The sequence below is a fragment of the Lynx canadensis genome, chromosome C1, assembly GCF_007474595.2.
Source record: "Lynx canadensis isolate LIC74 chromosome C1, mLynCan4.pri.v2, whole genome shotgun sequence".
Lineage (NCBI taxonomy): Eukaryota > Metazoa > Chordata > Mammalia > Carnivora > Felidae > Lynx > Lynx canadensis.
Window position 1 is genome coordinate 14895385 of NC_044310.1, and position 18176 is coordinate 14913560.

Below are 18176 nucleotides of genomic sequence, written 5' to 3' on the forward strand. Positions count from 1 at the left end.
GGCTCATTGTGTCGGGGCTCAACCGGGGCTGGGGAAAGACACAAGTGTTTCAAGTTTGGCTGAAGACAGAAACAGGCCAGGAACCACAGGGCTGAGGGCCGCGGCTGATGGGAACTGCCGAGGCACAGGTCCACACACAGGAGGGTGCTCAGTGAGCTTTGAATGGATGGGTGGGGGGATGAGTGGAAGCACAGATAAAAAGAATGGATGACAGCATGGAATGAACCAGCGGGTGGGTGTATGGATGGTAGGATGGATGGGACAGGTAGACAGAATGCGTTGATGGATGGGCGGATTAAGCGGATGGTTGCTGAGTAGATGGTTAAGTGGGTAGATGGATAAATAATGGAGTGGGGTGGGAGGGTGGGTAAGTAGATGGAAGGGTAGGTAGATGAATGAGTAAATGGGTAGATGGATGGATGGATGGATGGACAAATGGGTAGATAGGTAAGTGGATGGGTAGATGGCTGGGTGGGTGGGTGGATGGATGGATGGATGGATGGATGGATGGATGAATAGATGAGTGGATGGGTAGATGGGTGGATGGATGAGTGGCTGGCTGGGTAGGTATATGGACGGATGCATGGTTAGATGGATGAGTGGATGGATGAGTGGATGAACGGGTATGTAGAATGGATGGACAGAAGGAAGGTGGGTGGGGAGATGATGAATGAACAGATGGACTCAGGCTCTTTCGTGCTCCCTTCCCCAAGGGATCCTCGGGTAAACAAAACCCTGGAGTTTGCAAGGACCCCGCAAGGCCTGTGCTGCAGGTACAGATTTCTACTTGCCAGATGACAGCCAAACACCTGGGTGTGAGAGCTGCAATCACAAGGTGCCTAAGTGGGAGAGGGGGTGGGACATGGGGGAGTGAGGTGAGTCACCCGGCTGCTAAGCAGCACAGCATCACGATGCTGCCACAGAGACAGGCGGGAGACAGGTGGGATGGTGATGTGCAGCCTGGAGGCGGGAGCAGGCAACAGAGCCTTCAGCTGACAGAACAGGCCAGACGGACCTCTTCCCGAGTCCGTCAGTGAGCAGACACCGTCCGGCCGTCACACCAGGGCTCTCTCTAACTGTTCAAAAGCTATGTGGGGCACCTGGGTGGCTCAGTCGCTTAAACTTCCAACTTTGGCTCAGGTCATGATCTCGCGGTTCGTGGGTTCGAGCCCCGCGTCGAGCTCTGTGCTAACAGCTCAGAGCCCGGAACCTGCTTCGGATTCTGTGTCTCCCTCTCTCTCTGCCCCTCCCCTGCTCACACTCTGTCTGTCTCTCTCCCTCAAAAATAAATAAACATTAAAAATTTTTTTTTTCAAAAAGGTATGCTGGCAGGAAGTGGAGAGGAGATGGGGCCCTGCTTCCGCGTCTCTCAGATGGGAAGCCGGAGGCAGAAGACAAAGGGAGGGAGCCTTTCTCCTCAGTCCGGGCCCTTCCTGCCCCTCCTCCCCCAGCTGCGCACCTGACAGGTTGTCGGGGCTCATCTGCTGGGCCAGAATCGCCTTGAGCTTCTTGATCTCCTGCTGGTACTCGCGCAGGAGGGCATCCTTGGGGTCCTCGTTGATGCGTGGCTTGTTCCTGATGTTCTTGGCCCGGTTGGCGTAGCGCAGCGTGCTGAGCGTCTCGTCGTAGTTGTTGTCTGCAGGTGACAGGCAGGCCACCATCAGCGTCTTCGTGTTGCCCCCCAGCGAGTCCTGCAGCAGCCGAGTCAGCTTCGAGTCCCGGTAGGGGATGTGTTTACAGCGCCCATCCACCAAGGCGGAGATGACGTTGCCCAGCGCCGACAGCGACAGGTTGATCTTGGTGGCCTCCTTGAGCCGCTCCCCCGTGGCACCCGTCTTGGACTGCCGCTCGCTGCCCGCCAGGTCCACCAGGTTCAGCTTGCCTGCCCGGAGGTGGTCCTTGCCCCGCTCGTCTGCAGACGGACCGGGCAGAGGGGGAGGGCACTTAGCCACCAGGCACTGAGCGCTCTCACCTGCCGAGGGTCTCACGTTAGCACATAGGAGTCCCATGAAAGAGGCACAATTACTGTCCCCATCTTCCAGATGAGGAAACTGAGGCTCAGAAAGGGCATTTAACTTGCCCTAGGTCACACTGCTGCTAAGCGGTGGATCCAAGATCAGAATACAGGGCTGCCTGACTTCGGGAGCAGGGGCTGGGAGGTCCAGACTATTCTCTGAGTGCAGCAAGGCTCCTTTCAGTGCTAATAGCTCCTCCAGATTTCCTGTGAGGCCAAAGGTGGGGGCAGGGGGCATGACTGGGCCAAAGGTGGGGGAACGTGATTGTATCTTTCAATGCAAAAGACATTGGCTTTGGAGGCTCTCGGACCTGGTTCCCAACCTACCCCTGCGTCCTCCTTGCTGTGTGACCTTGGCAGAGTCATGCACCTCTCTGATCCTTAATTTTCACATCAACAAAATGAGACTGACAGCAACTCCTCACTGGGGCTGGTTGTTGGGAGGGGTTCATTCCTCCTGAGAACAAGCCCAATTCTGCAGTGACTGAGGCCGTGAGGGCAAGGCAGACCCAGGTGCTGAGGGTGACTGGAGTTGGGCCCTGGCTGGTAGCAGGGGCTTAGAGCACAGGTATTGAACGCACAGATCCTGGGGGTCCAATCTTGATTCTATCTCTTAGCAGCTATGAAACTTGGGGGAAATCGCTTGACTCGGTTTCCAATGAGATGGGAGGGGGAAGGCAGGTGGAGGGGCAGGGGCTTCCTCCTTAGTCTCCAGCTGGTTGAAACCAGAACTGGCCTAGATCTGTCCATGTGCACAGCAACTTGAAGTAAAGAAACAGAAAATCTGGCTGGTACCCAGTGGAGGCTTGGATATGTGAGGGGCTTGAAGTTTGAGGCTTTTTTTTTTTTTTTATTTTTAAAGCAGCAGCAGGAAGGAGGGACTTGGAACCATGCTTTTGGAAAGCTCTTGGCTGGGGGCGCCTGGGCGGCTCAGTCGGTTAAGCATCTGACTCTTGATCTGGGCTCAGGTCATGATCTCTCGGTTCCTGAGATCGAGCCCCACATCAGTCTCTACGCTATCAGCCTCTCTGCCCCTCTCCTGCTTGTGCTCTTAAAAGAAAGAAAGAACGAAAGAAAGAGAGAAAGAGAAAGCTCTTGGCAGAATGAACCAGAAGCCCTAAACAGGTTTATACGCTTTGCCCCAGGAGGTCTATGCCAGGATATACAATCCAAGGAAATGACTCTAAATGCGGAAAAGGCTCTGTGCACAAAGATGTTCATTGTGGCATTATTTACAGCACCACAAAACTAGAAACAACTTTATCACCCTGTAAGGATTTGGTTAGACAGGACCATTACTGATGCACTGTCCCTCAGGAGGGACCCATGGTCACAAAGACATAGCGGTAATGATGCTCAGTGAGGCACGGGGAATGAAACGCAGAGGAGAAACTATTTACAGTATAAGATTTCGATTGTGTTTATATTGTTCATAGGGGGAAAAAAGGATCAAAAAAACCCAATATGCTCAAATCTAATAGGCAGTTGGGTTTCTGGGTAATTTTCCCCACCTTTCTCTAATCTCTAAGTTATCTTGATTGAACTTATTTTATAATGGAAATGATAAGCACCTTTTAAATTCGTTCAAAAGCCTGTTTGCAGAGAAAGCCTGCTTCCAGGCAGCCTGCCTCATCCTTCAAAACCTCCTGCAAAGCCCAAGAGGCACTCACTCTGTCCTCCCCTGTCCTAGTCCCACTTGTCCCCCTCATCACATGAGGCTGTGACCTCACTGACCCCACCCTCCCCATATCAGCACCCCGGGGAGACTCAGACCCAGCAAACACAAGCAAGTTGACCTGGAGCCAGGTCACCACACAGTCTGGGTGATGTGGTAGGAGGTACCCTGGCTTTGACCTTGGGTCAGGGATCTCTCCAGAATTGTGTTCCCAGTTGGGCCTAGGCTGCAACCTGCTGCAGTGCTCTCCAGAGTTCTATTCACGATGAACCTCAGACATGGAGGCAGCTGCAGTGCCAATGGGAAAAACCCAGATGTCAGAGAGAACGAGGTTCAGATCGCAGCTGTACTGCTTACTGGTTGCAGAACTCTGCACAAGCAACCCACTGCACCTCTCGGAGCCTCAGTTTTCTCATCTGTACAATGGGAATTAAATTGCCCGTGTCTAGGACTGTTGTGGGGTTTACACAGAAGGAAGTGTGTGAAGTGCTTAGCACAGCAGCTACGGGAGGCCAGAAACAAAGAGGAGTTTCTTCCCTTCCCCTTCCCTTCCCCAGGGACCCTTCCAGAAAGAAGGAAGAGGGAGATGACTGAAGAGTGGAGAGCACTGTCTAGAAGGAGGACAACCCGAAAGGTCCGGGTGGTACATTCTGGAGACAGAGCCCTGGGATCGATGCCCAGCTCTGACACTTTCTAGTTGTGGGGTCTCGGCTTCCTCATCTGTAAGATGGGGACGATGTTGGTATCCACCTCCTGGGGTTGTAAGGAGTAAATGAGCTAATGCACATAAACCCCGCGGCCCATGGTAAGTGCTCACTGTGAATGAGCTCCTAGTATTACTATTATTGTTGTCCATGCTGTCTTTTCCTGGGAATATGGGCCCGAACGTGGGAGGGGCCACTTGGGTCTGCCTCGAGGCAGTTCGAGAGTCTTCTCCCAGTTTCAGATGGGCCCCACCCCCTGGGTGCCCACCTGGCCCCGCATACCCACAGCGTAGATCTCGATGCTGATGGTGAAAATGGAGTGGGAGCGCGAGGAGTCCTTGTTCATCAGCGTGTAGCCCACCGAGCGGTTCTTCCAGCCCGCCTCCATGATGCGCTCACACTGGGCCATGTTGTGCACCGTGTGCATGGAGAGCCCCTTCACGTACACCCCCTTCTCCGGGTGCTCCTTCAGCTGTGGGGCAAAGGGACGGGTCAGAGCCGGGCGAGACCGGGGATCCCCAAGGAATCCAGGGAAGGGCCCAGTTCGGGCCACCTCTGCCCTCCTGCGGTGCCGGTTGGCGCCTCAAATTCCCTGCAACGGGCAGGGGCTTTGCTCCAGGTGGAACCAGCCTCAGACTCACCCCACCTCTTACCTGTTGTGGGACCTTGGGCCAGTGACTTAACCTCTCTAGGCCTCAGTTTCCACATCTGTAAAATGCATATGAGAGGCCCATCTTTCAGGGTTGTGGTGAGGTTTCAGTCAAATAAGGCCCAAACAACGTTTGGCACAGTGCCCGGCACATGGCAAGTGCTCCGTAAATACCAGCAGCCGGCCTCACTGCTGCTTTAGTGCTATTATTATGAAGGAGGTTTCCAGACTGGGAGCTTCAGCTCCCAGGGGCTGACCCTGTCATCACCCAAGGGCTCTGAAATCTTCTCTTGTGCCCTGTCAACACGTCTTCTGATCGCCTCTCTGCTGTGGCTCCGAGGACACGGGAACGTTTCCAGACCTTGGATCATGGCCGGGGAGGGGCCATTCGCTGCCAAGGACTCCCACTGGCCCATGGCTCAAGCGGGCCCCCAGCCCTCAGCGTGATGGCAGCGAGGAAATTAATTTATCTGATTGCTCCCTGCTTCCTCTCCAGGCAGCCAAGTTATTCTGTTGCTGACACAGAGCTGTGAGATGAAACATTTGTCAAGTGTGAGGAAATAAAACTAGTCTGGCAAAGAGCAGAGTCATCTGTCTGCTGGTCTGAGCCACGGAGGCTCAGGTGCTGGGCTCCAGCTTCACGGTCCCCGGGGTGGGCGGTCAGGCCCCTGCCGCGTGGGGGCTTGGAGGGCGCACAGGCCTGCCCTATCTGCTTACGTGTGGACAAACAGCCAGACCCAGAATGAAGGACTGGGCTTCACAGATCGGAAACACAACTGAGGCACAGAATTGTTAAGTGATTTGTTGAAGATCACACAGCTGTTAGCACCAGGGCAGCAGTGGGGTCACAGGCAAAAGAAGGTTCTAGAGGCAGTCTATGGAGAGAGGCTGCAGCGTCCTGCGGTAACTGAAGCTTGAAATGATGACCTTGACCTAGAGGCTGGGGGTGAGGACGGAGCACCAAGGACAGAAGCAGGAGACCCTGCAGAGGGTGGCTTGAAGCCGGCCAGAACTGCCGCCCCAGCGTCTCACGGTACCACCGCAAGGACACACGGGCGTGGACGGCCACCTGCTCCCAGGACCCCGAAGCTGCCTGCAGACGGCAGGCCCACTGGCCGAGCGGCCGCTCCTGGCCCCCGGGAGAAGCAGTCTGCTCCTTGGTCGGGCAGACCTGGGGTAGAGACCTGACCCTGCTAGTGGCTGGCTGGAGAAGTCAATTTGCCTCTCTCTGCCTCCGTTTCCTCATCTGCCAAATGATACCGAATCCTACTTCTGCAAGACCTTTATGAGGACTCGGAAAAGGATGGAGGTGGGTCCGTGGAGGGGAGCCCGCCAGCACAGCACCAGGAGGGTGGGGGCGGTCTCTCAGGAGCAGGTGAGAGGAGTGGGGGGATGGGGGATGGGTGCAGGGGGTGGGGCAAGCCCTCGTGTCAAGGTGCCGCGGCCCTATTTTCAGGCCCTGGAAAGCTTGCTCCCCCACCTCGAGATCCCCCACAGTCTTGCCTCCCCTGGGCCTCAGCCCTGCTCTTCCAGGGAGGCTCTGAGTGCCCGGGGAACTACTCCTCCCTGCCACGCAGCCCTGAGCCTGGTCACCATGGCAACGGCTGGGATGCCACCAGCACGGAGGAGGGGCTCCTGACACTGCTCCCCAGTGCACTGAGAGGCGCTGAGGCCTCACTCCCCTGCCCAGTATGGGCAGTGGGGGTCGGGGCGGAGGGAGCGAAACTGCTCCCCCAAATCCCTCCTCGCCCTGGCTGATCTAACCTCTAATTACCAAAACTCTCAGGCCCTGGGGCTCAGAGCTTGTGCTGTGGGGCCTGGCCTCCTGGAATCAAAAGCAGTCTCACCCTTTCCTGACTTGTGTGCCCAGGGGCTGGTCTTACTAGGTACGCGGAGCCTCAGTTTCCTCCTCTGCAACAAAGGATCAGAACAGCACAGCTCTCCTCCTAAGGCTGTTCTGAGGTTGACAGGAGCACCTTCAGCACCTTCTCCAGGAGGCGGCGACTCCACACCCCCCAGTGCCCCCGTGGGGAGCGTCTCAGAGTGCAGCTGTCACTGGCGGCCCCTGCCCCCCACCCCGGGCAGCCTGACTCACCAAGCCTGAGGCGTGGGGCCCAGATGGGGCAAGAGCATGGCTGCCAGCCCTCAGGGACTGGGTAACCGAGGCCATTGTAGCGTCTCCAGTGTTGGAGGAGGGGAGGAGGGCCCCCTGGTGTCCCAGTGCAGGTTGGCAGGGGACCCTGATCCCCCAGGTTGGCCTTTTGACTCTGACACATGGGAGCGATGCCCTGTGCCTCCCTCCTCTCCCCATTCCCCTGTCGGGGGCTGAGCTGTGACTCAGGCGCTCCAGCTCCAGGATAGAGAAGACAGTAGAAAGACTCCAGGTGGGCGGCTGGAGGTTCCGGCATAGAAAGGCCAAGCACCGCTGTGTTGGTCAGGAGCTGAGAAGGAGGGGCCAGGCCAGGTCCCAGTCAGGATGGGGACTGGAAGGAAGGGAGGTCACACCCCTGTGGACCCGCTGTAGCATGTGGCCTGGCAGCTGGCACCAGGAGGTTTTCCCGTCTTCGCTGAATGAATGAATCACTCGGTGGATGTGCCTCCCTTGACTAGAACTCCACTACTGGCTTCTTACTGCCCTAGAGGTTTTCCAGATTGCTGACCCCTCAAAATACTCGGGGAAAGCCCCTCACAAGTGCTGGTACCAACGCCGTTACTAGTGATTAGCTGTGTGGCCTTGGTCAAGTCCCTTCCCCTCCCTGGGACGCACTGTCCTCATCTGTACCAGGAAAGGCCTGACCAGAAGCTCTCTATGGGTCTTCCCAGATCAAATTTTTAAGGATTTTTCCACCATACGGCTGGGACAAACAAATTTTTCAAGACTGCTACTCTCTGATGTCTGACTTGTTCACTTGGATCACAGAGTGGTCGCTGGTCAGAGGAGAACTCACGACCTCCCCCCACCCCAGATGAGCCCAGGGCAAGTGGGGGGCGGTCAGGGGGCAAGCAGGAGGCCGAAGTTGAATGGGGAAACAGCCCGGCCCCCACATGGGGAAGGGGTGGGGGGAACCAGGTGATTCTGACGTCCTGTCCGATCTAGAGGTCACGTGGGGCAGGAGGGCTGTGGGAGACATCGCAGCACCTGGTTCTGCCTCTCCCACCCCCACCCCCGTCCCGTAGCTGTCCAGGCGCATGCCCTGGGAAGACTTCAGCACTTTGTCACCCAAAAGGTCCAACCCTGACTCTGGCTTCCTAGCCTCAGGCAAATCACCTTGTCTCCCTCAGACTGGTTTTACCCATAAATGGAATCTCCCCGGCAACCTAGGCTCTCTCAGCCGGGGCATTCTGACCCTGAAGGAGGTGAGCTCACTCCCAATGCAGGTCGTGGGCCCCCTGGGATGTCCACTGGTTGCCTGGTCAGATAAGGGGCAGCCAGGAGCATTCTGGCCACAGAACTGGCTCAGCCTCCCCCAGTGGGCCTCTCCTCCTTGGACCTGACCTGCCTACCCAGCATTTAAAGAGCCCCAGATAGGACACACGACCAAGGCCTCAGACCAAGGCCTAGACCTGGGCCTAGACCTGGGTCCAGCCTTGTCACCAACTGGCTGTTCAGTCCTGGTAGGTCACCTGACCTCGCTGAGCTCCCCAAAGGGTCAGCCAAGTTCTGCCATTCTTTATAGACCTCCTCTCAAAGCATCTAATGCTGCTGCACCTTGCTGGGAAATGATGCTCTTTCCTTCTGACTCCAGCCTTCTAGAAGAGGGGGAAAGTCACAAAACGTGTGTGATTCTCAGTGACCAACTGAGCCAGCCCCGGGTTCTTCTGTTGCGGGTGGTCCTTGACTCCTTAGAGGGCTCCCCTTTGCAGAGACCCGGGTCGCGTTTCCTGGAATCCCGATGGCATGAAAGCGCTCACCCGTTGACGGCCTTCCGTGCTCCTGCGCCCTGTGAGCAGCTTGTCCTCACCACCCTCTTCAATCCCTACAACTACTTTGTAAGGTCATGTCTTGGGTCCTGGGGTGCCCCCACACCAGAACCCTCTCGAAAGGGAACAGAGTCCCAGAATCTCAGGCCACCAACAGCCGTGAAATGGGATGTTTGAGATTCAGGACCTTGAAGTCAGACAGACCTGGGTTCAGATCCGGCTTGGGCCACAAACTTGGGCAAGCTAACTAAGCTAAGCGTCCCTTCCCACACTGGCAGATTGGGGATAATAACAGCTACCTGACAAGATGACTGTGACTATTACATAAGATCACGTGCCCAAAGCAGTCAGTGAACAGTGCTCAATAAATGATGATCATTATGTTGGGTTTTTTTTAGCTTGAAGGGCACTTACAGATTTTCACAGTAATTTTTTCAGAAGTGGAATCCAGTTTTCCAAATGAAATCTATCACAAAGACTTCATCTATTTCACCAGACACAGGTGGGATTCTCCCAGGTGAGGTGCAGCCCCCGCCATGTGTGGTCGGGGGTAGGCCCATTAGCCACTCCCCTACAACATGGATTCAGAGATTCCTCCAAAATTCAAGTTCAAAAGTCCCTGCTCTAGTCCGAACCGGCACCTGTGCCCTCAGAACACCTCCCCTGTATTTCTGAGGGAGCACGGCCTGATGCCAGCCTTCCCCCTCCATCAGCCCCTCCCCGCCCAAGCCGCATCTGCACCCACCTCCAGTTTCTGCTTGCTCTCGGCCCCCAGCAGGTCACGGACATCTTCATTGTAGATCTCCAGGTAGGAGGCCCGGACCAGGAACTTGGTATTCTCTGCACACTGCGGGGAGTGGACAGGGACAGCAAAGACGCCTGAGCACTTGCTGCCAGCCCTGCCCCTGCAACCTAAGCCCTCTGCAGCCAGGACGTCTCGAAAGCACCTCGTGGCAGGAGAGGCGATGTCAAGGGGAGGGGAGCCCCCTACCCTGCCTGGCAGGGCCACAGGTCAGGACCAAGCACTGGCCACGGTCTGATCCCTCTACAGCCAACAAGGGGTGCAGTCCCTGCTCTGCCATTTCCCAGATGCAGGAATCTCTGCTCACAGCCATGAGAGGCCACCAGGGCGATTCTCCCCTGCAGCCTGGACACTGGGATAAGCGGTCTTGGCCCAGCACATAGGGGCTACACGTCTGGGCTTCCCTATCTCGACGATGGGATGATAGTGATCTCCTGGGCCAGGGTGGGGGCTCCCTGAGATAATTATGCAAAGGGCTTTGCACAAGGCTTGGTCTGTAGCAACTGCCGAATAAAAAGGGAGGCTCTGATGGTTACAACGGCTTCTCGGATGAATGCTCTGGATCAAATGATACATTACGATCCAGAAATGGCAGGAAGAAACCACGGCCCTGGCACGTAGAATTTTCTCAGCGTGAAGTTCTTCTCCCATCCCCTTTCCAGAAACCACAGCCTGCCTCCGCCTACCTGTGTCGAGTCCCGGCAGGCTCTGAAGTCCTCCCGGTCCATTCACGGTAATGTCTCAAGAGCCCCCAGACCTGCCCCTTCCCTCCAGGGGGCCCATACCTGGACGCTCTCAAAAACGTGCTCGAAGGCCCTGGGGATGATGCCTCTCTGCGAGGACGGGTCCGGCAGGCCCTGCATGGTGAAGGACTTCCCGCTGCCCGTCTGGCCATAGGCGAAGATGGTGCCATTGTAGCCCTCAGTGACACCCTGCGTGGGAGAACCAAAGCCCGGTGCTCAGCCGGCCGAGCCCAGCTGGACTCGGCCGTCTCCTAACTCACAGACTCAGGGCCCCTCCCAGGATGGCACTGGGCTGGCCGTGCGATACAGAGATAAGTAAGTCACAGTTCTGTCCTCTAGGGGTCCACCTCCTGGTGGGGGACACTGTCTGTGTGTGGAGTTAAGGGCTTGTGCGGTGGAGCCTGGCCTCTCTTTCAGGGGTTCAAATCTGGCCTCACCCTTTTCCTGACTGTGCCGGGGGAGCTGGTCTTACCCAGGCACACTGAGCCTCAGTTCCCCCATCAGGATCAGAACAGCACCTCCTTCTAAGCCTGTAGTGAGGTTTACACGCGAACTATTTCCTGCACTGGCACACGGAGGGCTCACGTACAGGGGTGCTCACTGAATGTCTGCCTGAAACATGGCGGAGACGGACCTGTACAAGCGACCCTCACACCAGGCAAGCGGAGGAAGAGGAAGGCATTCCAGGCTGAGGGGGTGCGGAGAGGTCAGAGTCTGAGAGCAGGTGGAGCCGGGGCGAGGGGGACGGAAGAAAGGAAGCAAAGCGGCGGCAACCCTGAAATCGGTCTTCACTCACTGACGCGTCTGTTCATTCCACGGCGCTCCGGCTAGGGACACGGCGGTGATCAAGGTGGAACCCCAGTCCCTGCCCTCACAGAGCTCATGAGGTCACCGATTCTAGAACTCAGCACGGGGCAGGGGAATTCTGTGTCAGAACGTGGGCCCAGAGAGCTGCTCCCAGGCCCCGAGGGCCCACCTGGCATCCACACCCAGTGACCCGCAAAGACCCATCCTGTGGGCCAACGCGGGGCTCGGGATCCCCAGGGACTGCTGGTGAAGGAACCAGAAATCATGATTCACAGCTTCTCTGACGGCCAGGCCTCATTCTTCTGGGCGGAACCGGATGAGCCCCTTTCGTCTGTCCAAGGAAACCCTGACCACTGTGTGGGTTCCTGCACCTCCGCAGAGCTCCAGGGGGCTGCACACAGGGACCAGCCCCCTGTGGTGGGGCAGAGACAATGGCAGACCCACCGCCCGGCCAGGAGCCACCGCTGGGCTCCTCAGAGCTGGGGACACATGCAGGGTCCACATGGTGCGGGGCCCAGAGTATCAGCGTCACCCAAGCCCGGGGAAGATATTCTACACAAAAACATGTATCGCTTCGCTGTCCGGTAGGGTGGCCACCAGCCGCACTAGCAATGGGCCCAGTGCGACTGAGGAACTGAATTTATTTGATTTGATTTTAGTTAATTTACATTTCACAGAAGCAATATAAAATATTTTTCCATTAAACAGAACCTTATTTTTTGTTCCATTTCGTTTGAACTGTTGACACTTTGGCATCCGCAACATGATACGATGTAAGACACACATCTGATTTCAAAGACTTGGCATGACGGAAGAATGTCAACTATCTCTCACTGATATCAAAGAATGACCACACATTACCAGTATGTTTTCTTGAAATAATGTTCCGGATATACTGGGTTCAATAAAAATCTCTTATTAAAACTAGCTTCGTTTGTTTCCTTTCACTTTTTTACTTTTACTTATTTTTTTTATTTTGAGAGAGAGAGAGAGCGAGTGCACAAGCTTGAGCAGAGGAGGGGCAGAGAGACAGGGAGAGAGAGTCCCAAGCAGGCTCCACACTCAGCGCAGAGCCTGCCACAGGGCTCGTTCCCGCGACCCTGGGATCATGACTTGAGCCGAAATCAAGAGTCGGACCCTCAACCTACTGAGCCACCGGGCGCATCTTCTTTTACTTTTTAAAATGTGGCTACTAGGGGCGCCTGGGTGGCGCAGTCACGATCTCGCAGTCCGTGAGTTCGAGCCCCGCGTCAGGCTCTGGGCTGACGGCTCAGAGCCTGGAGCCTGTTTCCGACTCTGTGTCTCCCTCTCTCTCTGCCCCTCCCCCGTTCATGCTCTGTCTCTCTCTGTCTCAAAAATAAATAAATGTTAAAAAAAATGTGGCTACTGGAAAACTCAAATGATGTATGTGGCCCACATTATGTGTGTTTTGGAAATCATTGCTCAAGAGTGCTGTCCAATGTGGGGGCCACTAGCCACTGAGTTAGTTAAATTTAACTGGACTTTAAACAAAAGTAAAATTCAGTTTCCTCAGTAGCAGTAGCCTCATTTCAAGTGCTTACTTGCCACATACAGCCAGCGGTACCTACTTGGACAGCCTGGAAACAATAATTCCACCACTGCAGGAGGTCTACAGAACAGCACTGTTCTGGAGCGAAGTAGAAAACAATTTCAGGGGCGCCTGGGTGGCTCAGTCAGTTAAGTGTCCGACTTCAGCTCAGGTCATGATCTCACGGTTCGCGGTTCGTGGGTTTGAGCCCCGTGTCGGCCCTATGCTGACAGCTCAGAGCCTGGAGGCTGCTTCGGATTCCGTGTCTCCCTCTCTCTCTGCCCCTCCCTGGCTTGCGCTCTGTCTCTCTCAAAAATAAACAATAAAAGAATTAAAAGAAAACAATTTTACATACATTTTTAAGGCAAAACATAAGATTTCAAAAAGGTTTCACCCATCTAGGGTTACCTCCAGATCCACAAGGGATGGGCTTGCACTGAGAATGGGTCCTGCATGTCGGCCGCTCTGTCCTTCCACCCAGGCTTCTGCACATCACCCTGTTCTGCTACTTACAAGTTGACTCTCAGGAAACCAACTGCTAACTGACTCCTTCTCACTTGCTCACATGCTCAACAAGAATCCCTATGAAACTGCATTACAGGCTGGATGCGCTAAGCATTTTTCCTACGTCACATTAAACACAGAACTGTTGCAATTGAAATAGAAAAAACATCTGTCCTAAGTTGCCTCATGTTCCCCTTCCACCCCTTCCCCAAAACACTGCTGAATGTCCCATCGAGGGACCGAATGCTATGGCTTTTACTGTATTGACGTCTGGGCGTGGTAGAAGCCGTGGTACCTGGCCTGTGGGTGGGTTGGGGGCGGCTCATTAGAGGTGACTCAAAGGCCACGGGTGTTAAGTGGGAAGAAGGGGCAGATGGCAAAGCCACCGGCTGGGAAACAGCCCACAGACCAGGCAGCGGGCCAGACACACGTGGAGGGGAGTAGCTCCGGCGAGAATGTGAATGGGCAGAAGGGGTGGGTCTGGGGTGGACAGCACCCAGGAGAGCCAAAGAGGTCACCCAGTGACAGAGAAGATCAGGAATAGGGACTAGATTTAAGTGCAGGAGAAGCAGGAAAGAAGAGAACAGGAAGGCTGTGCGATAGGACCCAAAGGCCAGGGCCTGGGCAGGAGGCCCCGTGGAGGAAACAGAAGCCCTGGGAGAGCTGGGGACCTGGGTCAGAGCCCCGCGGGGCACATAGCACACAGTCCCTAATGGTGCAGTGCTCCCGGCTCAGAGCCCCCTGAGGTGGGCTTTGCCTCTGCTGTGCGCACTGCTCATTTAATGGAAGGCAGCAAAATGCAGCACGAGGACCAGGTACTGTGTGGGTATCAAAACAGCCCCTTGGGGAGCCTGGGTGGCCCAGTAGGTTAAGCATCTGACTCTTGATCTTGGCTCAGGTCACGATCTCACAGTTCATGAGATCAAGCTCTGAGTTAGGCTCCGAGTTGACAGAGTGGAGCCTGCTTGGGATTCTCTCCCTCCCTCTCTCTCTCTCTCTCTCTGCCTCTCCCCCCGTACTCGTTCTCTCTCTCAAAATAAATTTTAAAAACTTAAAAAAAAACCTCATTCTGTGATACTCCCAGCCTCAGTTTCCCCACCAGGAATGAGGACACCAGCTCTACACGCATCCAGAGTCTTGTGAGAATCAAATGCTGGGCTCCACCTGGAAGGCCCTTTCCACCACCTTCTTGCCTGACCTACTCTTCTCATCCTTCAGGTCTCAATTTAGATCTCACCACTTCCAGGAAGCCCTCCCAGCCTTCCCCCTCCTTTCCCATGCCCTCCAAGCCCAGGTTCTCTATGTTGCCAAAGTCCCCCAGGCTTCTCCTCCCACTCATCACCTTGGACCGTAGCTATTAGCTTAGCTGTTCCTTTCCCTGACCGTGGCCTCACTGAGGGCAGAGCCCAGGTCTTCTTTAGGGCTGTGCTCCCCAAACCAAGGATGAGCCTGGCATGGAGATGCTATTTGCCAGCTGAATGGATGGATGAATGAAAATGAATGTATGTCGTGTTGAGCCTGAAGCTCTGCGTGATGTCCAGAGGCAGGTCCTGGCAGAGAATCCCAAGTAGTGGGGGAGCTCAGGACAGTAGGGAGAGCTACAGGAGAAATCTGATAGAGCCACTGTGTCCTTAGCATCCCTCACTCCAGGCTGGGGCTTCCTGGAGACCCTGACAAGGGGGGCTTCCTCAGGGGATTACTTCCAAGATGAGGCAGGGACCCAAGAGCAAGTCCAACAAGGACTCAATCTTGGACTCCTCAGATCTCTAAGGGGCCAATCTTGGACAAGGGAGCAGAGGTGGTCGTGGGCCTCAGGAACGGAGCCAGGGCAGGTGGCTGAAAGCTTCAGGGAAGCTGACTCTGGCTCACCGTGCAGAATGGTCTCCTAGGAGCCAAGCGGCAAAGGGGAAAGGGGCTGTTTGGGGAAGAGTGACCTCTTGCCACTGGCTGGTCATTCAGAGACCCAGTGGGGAGGTGGGGTGGACCAGACAACCCCTCAGGTCCCTTCTAGCCTGGGAGTACAGGACAGCAGGACAGCCTGGCCATCCCAGAGTTTGGGAACGTAACCTGGGGAGAGCTGCCCTCGTCCCCCGGGGCATCACCTCCATCAGGCCCTGACCACCGGGGAGTTCTTCAACCCTGCCAAGGGCTTTGCCTGAGCCTTCACAGAAGAGATGGGGCCACCAAAGGAGGTGCTCTGGAGGATGGTGACTGGCCTGCCAGTGAAAGCAAAAAGGGTCCTAAAATGCATTTGGGAAACGCTGGGTTCAGTAAGTCAAACCAGTTCCTTTGCTGCAAGACTCCCCAGAGCTCAGGTGTCATAATGTGCCTTGTGAAGCTTCACACCAGGGAGGCCGGACACAGCATTTCCCAAACTTCCATTTTTCGTGGGACAATCTGTGACATCTCACTTAAACTAGTGATCCGCTGAGCAGTGAACAGGTGGGGAGGCGTTGGTAGAAAGGAAGAGCCCTTGGCCAGAAGGCATGAGGCAGAGTTTCAGCCACTCCTCTGCTAGAAACCCACCATGGGGCAAGTTTCCCTCCTCTGGGCCTCAGTCTCCCCATGTCCCAAATGTGCCAGCTACCTAGTGTGAGTGCTCTGGAAAGCAAAAGCCCTATTAAGGGTCACAAACTGTTGCTGGAGAAAATGGTAGGTTAGACCAAAGGTAATGGGGTTCCATTCCTCCAAGACTAAGGCAGGAGGGAAGCAGCGGTCTCCTCGCCCCCCCCCCCCCCCCCCGCAGGCTTGACTCAGGGAGGATGACAGGGGATTCTGAATGCTGAGGGGAGGAAGCAGAGGCCATGGCCTGGGAGCAGGAGGAGGTGGCGGCGGCTGAGGGCAGCGGCTAGAGCATTGAGAGAAGGCCTCAAGTTCTCAGATGACGGTGGAGGGTTGGGGGGTGGAGGGTCTTGGGGACTGGAGCTCTTGTGGGCAGGGGACTGGAAGGGGTGGAGGTGAGGACGAGCTTTGGCGTTGCAGACGGTGGAGACCCGGGCGTGGGGGCCGGAGGTGGGTCCCAGCCATGTCCTGCCTAGACAAAAGACTTCAGCCCAACCTGTTGGTGCCCACCCACGCTCCTCCGGAAGCTAGTTCCCGCCCAGCTCTGGGTACAGTGCCATCCGCTCAGGACCCCTGGGGCGGCCCCCAGCCCTGCCTGGCCGGTCCTCGGAGGCGGCCTCCCGGGCGCCCTCACCTCCACCAGCGGGTAGGCGATGTCATTGTAGATCTGCTCGGTGAAGTGGTCCATGTGGTAGGCGCCGTCGAAGGTGAACTGCTTAGGGGGCTCGTCGGCAGCGCCCGGGTTCTGGATGAAGCACTGGCCGCGCGCGGAGTCCACCGTCACCACGGGCTGGCAGTTGAGCTCCCGCTCCCGCTGATTCATGGGGCGGCAGCGCACCACCACCTTCACCGACTCCGAGGCCATGGCCCCGCGGCTGGGCGCCCCCCGGCGCGGCGCGACGTGAGCCGCACGGCTGGGACGCTCGACGGCCCGGGCCGGGGGGCGGGGCCAGCGCCGGTCGCGGGGGGCGTGGCCTCGCGGCAGGGGCGGGGCCGCGGCGGGGGGCCGGGACTCCTGGGGGGCACCCTGAGAGAAGGAGGGGCGCGGTGCGGGGGTCGCAGGACCGGAGCCGGGCCGCCGCCTCCTCCCGCGCCAGGGTTCGTCCGTCCCTGAGGCCCGGCCCGGGGAGAGGGAAGTGGGGGATCCGCGCTGCAGGCGCCGCCACAGGACCCGAGCCCCGGAGCCGCCCCGGCCGCCCGCTGGCACGAGCTCTGCCGCGGCGTTCGCGGTTGCCGGGCAACACCCGTGGCGTCACAGCCGCGGGCTCCCGAGACATCCCCGCGTTCGCGGCGCCTCGTTGCAGGAGCGTCTCCTAGCTGCAGGCGGGTCCGGGCGGCCCGCTTTGCTGGAGCGTCTGCCCGCTTCTTACCAGGGCTTCAAGTCCGCTCTCTCCTCTGATCCCCACCGCCCAGTTCAGAGAGGTTAAGCAACTTGTCCGAGGTTGCCCAGCTAGGGCAAGGAGGCCAGGCTTGACTCCGCCTCGAGAGAGATACAGGAGGCGGGGCCTTATGCGGGGGCTAGAGACCTACTGAGAAAGGGGACAAGGACCTTGCGGCCTTCTATCCACATCCCTCTACTGACTCAGGAGAGGGCCGCCCAAAGCCTGTGACGGCCTCCGACAGAGCAAAGCTTCCTTCTGATGCTGCCCTAGTTTTTTCTAAGACCCAGCTTAAAAACACACAAAAAAAGGGGCGCCTGGGTGTCTCAGTCCGTTGAGCACTGGACTTCGGCTCTGGTCATGATCTCAGGGTTGGTGAATTCCAGCCCCGCGTCAGACTCTGTGCTGACAGCTCAGAGCCTGGAGCCTGCTTCGCATTCTGTGTCTCCCTCTCTCTCTGCCCCTAACCCACTCGCACTCTCTCAAAAATAAGCATAAAAAAATATTTTTAAAAACACACAAAACAAAACCATTTTTGAGAGACAAAATCTTTTGGCTGGAGAGGGTGCCAGGACCATATCCGCTGGCTCTGTACAAGTCCCTCCAGCCAGAATAACGGGCTGTCATTTTTCTGTGGGATATACCCACTGAAGGTTTTAACCGGAGACATGGTTTGAATAAAGCTACCTACCCTATCCCTTCAGGACACCCTGAGCGACTCCCCCCGCCCCACCCCACCCCTGCTGGGAAGGGCAAGATCTCTGTCTGGTTCACCATTCAGCACCAGCTGAAGGTATGGTTGGCAAACCAAGACAGGCAAACTGGTCAAAGACCTTGCCTTTCAAAGGAAAAGTCTGTACTAGACAA

At 56.5% G+C, this 18176-nt stretch overlaps 1 protein-coding gene across 4 annotated transcripts in view; it reads right to left on the reverse strand.

Annotated features, from left to right (window-relative positions):
- Positions 1-16795, reverse strand: part of KIF17 (kinesin family member 17) — a 47419-nt gene extending 30624 nt beyond the window's left edge. For all 4 annotated transcript variants that reach the window (XM_030327143.1, XM_030327142.1, XM_030327141.1 and 1 more), the window contains exons 1-5: positions 16565-16795; positions 10551-10697; positions 9709-9810; positions 4676-4865; positions 1460-1912 (exon numbers count right to left, since the gene is read on the reverse strand). In XM_030327143.1, coding sequence (XP_030183003.1) covers positions 1460-1912; positions 4676-4865; positions 9709-9810; positions 10551-10697; positions 16565-16795 — 1123 coding nt within the window. The remainder of the gene's footprint in view (positions 1-1459; positions 1913-4675; positions 4866-9708; positions 9811-10550; positions 10698-16564) is intronic.
- Between the last annotated feature and the right edge of the window lie 1381 nt (positions 16796-18176).